We start from the raw sequence: 6,495 nt of genomic DNA on the forward strand, positions 1-6,495 counted from the left end.
CCAGTTTCTGCAAAAATTGTAACAATGCACGCACTCCTTTTCCCTTTCCCATCCCACACAAACCTGTTGTTATTTTACTTTCATTATTTCACTTTGTTGCATCAGAAATGCTGAATCATAATATGGGGGGGTTGTGAAAATAGTGTTTATCTTGCAGGAAGGAGCCCTGCATGATTTTAAAGATCCCCGTGCTGCCGCTGTTATTATTATCATCATCATCATCGTCGTGCATTTGGCAGGTTGAAAGGTATCTCAGAGCAGCAAGAGCGCAGCAGTAATTTAACATCCCACAGCAGCGCTTTAAAAGCATCAAATAACATTTTGAATTTTAAGTCAGTACAAGTGTAAATAAATGGAAGAACTCCCACATGTCTGTTGTTTTTCAACTCACAATGATCTTAAAATATTTGCCTCACGGCTCTGAGCTGCAACAGAATTTCAGCTCACATATACACGTGCGTGTGATATTGAATTAAAGCATTTGTCATTCTCTTCCATAAAAGGCACAGTTTGGCTCTTGGCAAACCATTTGAAATAGAAATTATGATGATGATACCACAGCTCCATTTTATTTTATGGTAGTGTATTGATCATCAAATAGACAATGTGTGTATTTTTGTAGTAGTCTAAAAGAAGATATTCTGCCTTTTTATTCTACAGTCCTTATGCTATTACTCGCTTTCATTTCAATAAAGGACGGCATTTTGCAGAGATGCTACCATAAATTGCTTCATTTAATAAATTGCTACACAGAATAAGAATGTTACACCAGAGAGCAGCACTCGGTAATTTGGAAGAAATAACATTTTTCTTTAAAACATTTCTGTCTCTTTATTTTTGAATTAAAATCCTCTCTTGGCTATTTTCTGACTGAAGAATAATCTGATTATTAGCAAGTTCTTTTTCTTGCAAGCATCAGAACTTGGGTGTGACATACAGAGGTTAATTAAAACGGGGAACAAATTAGATTAATTTCTATGGATATCAGAGTGATATAAAAGTCTTGTTCTCAGCAACGACTCTGTAACAGAACAATCTGATTTATGCCTAAGCAGGTTGCTATTCTGCCTGGTGAGGACTGCCACTGGTGTCGCGGTGATAGGGTTTTTATTATTTCTTTGACAGGTTGATAGGAAGTCAGTGCTCGCTTCTGGGTTTGCAGCCTTTTCAAACCTGGATTGCGAAGGTTGCCGTAAGAACAGGGATGAAAAGCTGCCTCCCCAAAGCCCCAGCCGTTACGGCCCACACCCCAACGCGGAGATTGCTTCTGCAGTAATAACTGCAGACAACCTGCTCCATAGGCTATTAGGCTGCAATTCAGATACTTGGTCACTGGGAAGGAGTCTCCCAAGCTGAGGAAGACAAGGTCAGTCACAACACAGAGCAGGCGGCACGCTTGTCACAAGATGGTGCGATCTCTCTGGTTTTATGGGGTTTGTTTGTCTGCATCTGTGGCCACAGATTTCAAGAGAATTAGATACTTTCGTACCTGTTTAGTTTTGTTTTCTTTTTACAGTGATTTCAATTCAAAATTTGTAATGTGGGAAAATGATCTGCAGCACGCATGAGACATAAACACACACATTATTTTACACCGCACAAAAAAGCTCTTGCTGGCGTGTTACAATGCATTAACAGAGCCGAGCCACCGAGTGTCCTTTGTCAGGTTGCAAAATGCCACTGTTTGCAAACTACAGTGCAGCATTTGCTTCTCCCACACAGAGGTCTCCCACTCCTCCATCTCTCTTACACTGTGACATGAAGGCAGCGGAACTACTTACACTGCATGAAGTTAAGATGCACAAAACTTCCCATTAGCGCAGAACTGGGTGCACAATTGGTCCTTCCTCAAGGTGAGAGCACACCTAAATGATATAATGAAAAAAACATTAAGGAGAAAGTAACGTCAGATATTTTATCCAGGCAGCAGCAGAATGTTACTTGAAATAAACCAATTTGTCTGCAAGAATACAAGACTGGAACTGCTAATATATGAGGTAAAGCATTCTCTTCAAGAATCTAATTTGTGTCTGAAGATGCGTGTGCTTTGCTTTACTCATCTCATTGCATTTCTTATTTCATTGACTTAAGATCCGTGTTTTCATAAATTGCCTCCTCCAAACGTGTCTCCGTGTGTCAAATGGTTTAATTTGTATGAATAAAGTTACTGTGAAAGTGCTTAGGAGATTGAAACTTTCTTTCTCAAGAACTTTGGAAGCAGAAAACAAGGTCCCCGATCATTGTGTTGCTCTGGTGTTTCAGTGCAGAGCAGGAAGTAAGATGGGGATGCTCTGCTGCCACGTACAGCATGAGTTTGTACTCATGCAGGGCCAAATTTCCACAGTATCTAGCAATCTCAAACAGCCAAATCTCAAACTGCTGTACTATAATTTAACATACATTCCAATCATGAAATTGGGCAAACAGCATCCTACACGTCACTGGTGATTTGCACAGACAATCACAGCACATGCACGCATAGCTGTGGTTAACGCATATGACTCCAGACTAGGCACAGAAAATAAGATATTTTTTTGAAGGGCTTTTTTTTTTTTTTTGGAAGTACCTCCTTTTTTGCCACCTAAAATTACTTTCCTTTGGATCTTTAATTCAGAGTAATAAAACAGAGGCACTCAAATGGCCATTAGTGCAGGCAAGGCAGCAGAATGGTCACTTGATTGCATGCACAATTTTCTGTGGGATAGCTAAAAGCAAATCAGTAATTTGGCCCTTGATCATTTTCTCCTTGAACATATGCGTAGGTGGGTGCTTCTGTGCATGTGTATATCCATTACTATATCATATAATTTCTTAATGCAATTAGAGTGGTATTAAGAAATACAGATAGCCCAGAGCCTACGCTCTTGCTTTTCTGACCGTTTCCCCCTTTTAAAAAATAAATGACTCACGCCAGTTGCAAGAGCCAAGATATACTTTACACTTGACAATTTAGCTACCTTATGTGTTTTTACTGGAGAAAAAAAAGCCCTCTATCATTTATCATGTCATCTTATCACAGTCTCTTTGTGAGACGCAAATAGCACACTAATGTTTTCTTTTGTTAGGGTGAGTTGGCAATCTCCTCAGAGATGGAGCAACTACAGACAGCTCTTTTTTTTTTTATAATCTTCCTGACACTTGGATGAGACTGGCTTATCCATCAACATACAGTTGCTCAGTGGTAAGTCGAATGCCAACAGTCAATCAGTATGGATGGCACTTCTTGTCCATCATAAAAAATAGAACAGAAACTAAAGATTTTTTTATTTTTATTTTTTGGTCAAATACCTCACTGTCTTGTGTAACCCAGAATAGCTTTATATCATAAACTGATACTACCATTGCTTTGAAAAGCAGAAAAAGCCTTGCATTTACCTCACTAAATTACTGCAGAGTTTGAAAGATTTCTTTAAAATTTGCATTCCTGCTTCTTCCTTGCTTGCTTGCTTTTTCCTCAAGCAGTGTGTGCTGATCAAGTAGGCTTGGCAAGCATGGCAGCACGTTGTATCTCCTATTCAGAAGGCTAAGCTTGGAATCTCAGGAGTGGGCACCAGCAGGAGAACCATCAACAGTGCAGCCTGCAGTAGGAACAAAGAGAGAAGTTTTACAGCAAGAACAGGATCATCATATTCTGTTCATCTGGAACTTAATTTATTATGTGCCCATCTATCTACTCTTGGTAACTGCCTTCTAATACCAAAAGTTAAAGAACAAACTGAAAAGCCATCCATCACCAGCAAATTACTGATTCAGCTCACCTTGGGAGCTTCTGGGTAAGGCTAAGAGCCACTGGCTGCTGGAGCTTACCAGGGCTGAGGAGCTGACTGAAGAAGTTGTTCTGCTTAGCACAAAGACGGGTACTGCTAGAAGGCAGAGCAAGCTCATACTGTGGAGATCAGCTCAGACTCGTGCAAGATCAAGAAAGGAGGAAGAAATCCTATTTGGCAGGAAGAGACACTGTGAGAAGTACCAGAGGTATGTTGCGGAAAAGATCAATCAAAGCTTTATGGAACAAACTGCTCTTTTAGCTTCTCTTGATGGAAAAATAAAGCACCATAGAGATCCTGTGATGTCTGTGATAAATGTATGTCCTGAAGACAGAAAGCGTTGCCAAGGGGATATAATGCAGTAATGCTAAATTACGAGCTGTTTTCATGAAGGACAACACAGCTGCTTTCTCTAAAACAAAATGTATGGGGGAGTCAAGCTGGACCTTATATTCACGTTTGGAAGAGAGAGGGTGAAAGTACCCACTGATTGCATAAAAGCCATCTTGCAGAACTAGTAGGATTTGAGGTGACAGATAATCCTGCACCATCATGTACAAAATGCAGTGAGTCACGAGGGAGCAAAAACATTGCCAGGAGATGTTGTGTTCTGCAGCTGGGCTCTGAGACAGCCTCTCTTCTGGGATGGGAGGCAGCTGGGGAGGGACAGGAGAGCAGGCGGGCAGGAAGTCTGCTATCAGCACCAGGTCACACACAGCCATGGGCAGGGGACAGGCCAGCTCTGTTTGGCCACCCATCCTGTGGGCCTGGGAGATGAAAGAAAAAAAAAAAAGCAAAATTTGAATTACTGTCCACTTAAAATGACAGAAGGAATAGTTGTCAGTAACAGGAGCTGTGAGCTTCCCTCTCTTTACCACCCTGCTGCACAGACTGCAAAGCACGAAGTGGCCTCAGCCACCTGACAGCCTTACCTCCCTGTCTCTTATATACCTACCTGGCATACCCCTGGCTGAGACATCAGAGACAAGCCTTGGATTTTTAAGCAGATGCCATTTCAAAGTAAGACAAAGGAGTGAAGAGGTGAAGGGGAAAAAAAAATATCTAAATGCATGCACAGTTTAAGCATTGTGGGCTCAAAAAATATGTCAGAAATAGCAGAAGCAAGTGATTAAATGAAGGATACAATGTCAGATCACTTCATAACATCAGATCTTCAGTTTGCTTTCAGGATCCTTCTCTAGGTTTCTGAAATGAGCACAGAAGAAGAGCGCGGATGGAAGAGAAGGATGGGAATCCTGCAAAACAGGTCATCCAGCTTTTGGAAACCTGCAAAAACTCAACAGTGGGGTATCTTAACAGAGGCAAATCTGTTAGGTTCTGTGCTGTTGCTGCATTGCCAGGCAATGGCTGGAGCAGGCTGAGGCGATGGCACAGTGCTGGAGGATTTGAAAGGAGACATTACATGCAGAGGGGAAGAAGTGCCAAGGTTGTAAGCGGTGGGGGAGAGGGGAAGGGCAGGAAGTCATGCAATGCATGAGCTGCCAGAACAGGGGATGCTCATTCTCCCTCCGGAATATATTCATAATGCATAGATACAGGCTTAGAAACTATTCCGTGAAAGCTCAGGGTTATGGCACCAACTCCCTTGCAGGCTAGGAAAATGCACACATGAAAGGAGAAGGCCTTCAGGGTAAGAGGGTTTGTTATTTGGGTTTTTTAACTGACAGAATCCACCACTGACTTGTAAGGTGGGGAGGTATTAACTGCCGAGAAGAAGGAACAAAAGGCAGAGATTGCAATCCTGGCAGAAAAAGCAAGGAGCATAGCAAGTAGAGGTGGGCTGGTCTGGGGAGGGGGGTGGGGGGGAAAGGATATTCATCGAGTGCTCCGAGATGAAACACGCTGTGTGTTCGGCAGAGGTGCCTGTCAGTCAAGTGGGAGAGCAATATTATGACATTCTCTCTTCCACAAGCAGGAAAGACCAAGATTTTTTTCCTTGCAAAGCCAGCCAAGAAATTACCAAAACAGCTGTCTTAACAACCAAAGCTAACCAAGAGAGAACAAAAGAGCTCCAGATGCACACACACATCCCCCTGTCCATGTCCACCAGTCATCTCTGATAAGCCAGCTTCCTTTTAAAGAAAGCTTCTTAAATTGGTCAGAAAATGGGTAGCAAATTATTTTGCTATTGTATAACTTGAAATGATCTAGGTTTCAGGGAGAAGTATGAAATGGATGTTACATACATGATATTTTCTGAGAGTACCATAAGCCTAATGTCTGTTGGACAGCAGAAAAGGGGTCAGATTTCTCAGGAAAGTGCCGCTCTCATCTCGTGAATACCCACTTGCCCTCTTGCTGGATACCTCTTGATGAGCAGCTGCTGCCAGGGCGCCTTGAGATACATGGGCTCGGGCTGCAAAGGGGCTGAGAAAGGCCCACGAACATGCAGTACTACTGCATTTGTTGCTGTACACTTGTCAGTGCTTAATCTACAAATACAAGCACAGAGCTGTGCTAAAATCAAGAGAAAACTCTTTGTTACGGAAAAACTTAACGTGAGGAAGTTGCTTATTAAATAGGGGAATTTGTTGTTCAGCTGCACTCAAAACACACAAAAAGGGAGAAAAAAAAAAACATTAATGTGTGCTGGGGCAAAAGTACCACTGTCTTGGCAAGAAGAAACATTTGCAAGCTTCGGAGTTGGTATTTGAACAAAGGGGAAGAGAACGAACCAAAAAATAAACTGCTTGATGGGCTGCTGGGC

General features: G+C 42.1%; 1 protein-coding gene across 1 annotated transcript in view; it reads right to left on the reverse strand.

Moving 5' to 3' along the window:
- Positions 1-6,135, reverse strand: part of CDCA7 (cell division cycle associated 7) — a 12,823-nt gene extending 6,688 nt beyond the window's left edge. The window contains exon 1 of the mRNA XM_031554305.1: positions 6,095-6,135. Coding sequence (XP_031410165.1) covers positions 6,095-6,135 — 41 coding nt within the window. The remainder of the gene's footprint in view (positions 1-6,094) is intronic.
- Between the last annotated feature and the right edge of the window lie 360 nt (positions 6,136-6,495).

This window comes from Meleagris gallopavo, chromosome 7, assembly GCF_000146605.3.
Source record: "Meleagris gallopavo isolate NT-WF06-2002-E0010 breed Aviagen turkey brand Nicholas breeding stock chromosome 7, Turkey_5.1, whole genome shotgun sequence".
Taxonomy (NCBI): Eukaryota; Metazoa; Chordata; class Aves; order Galliformes; family Phasianidae; genus Meleagris; species Meleagris gallopavo.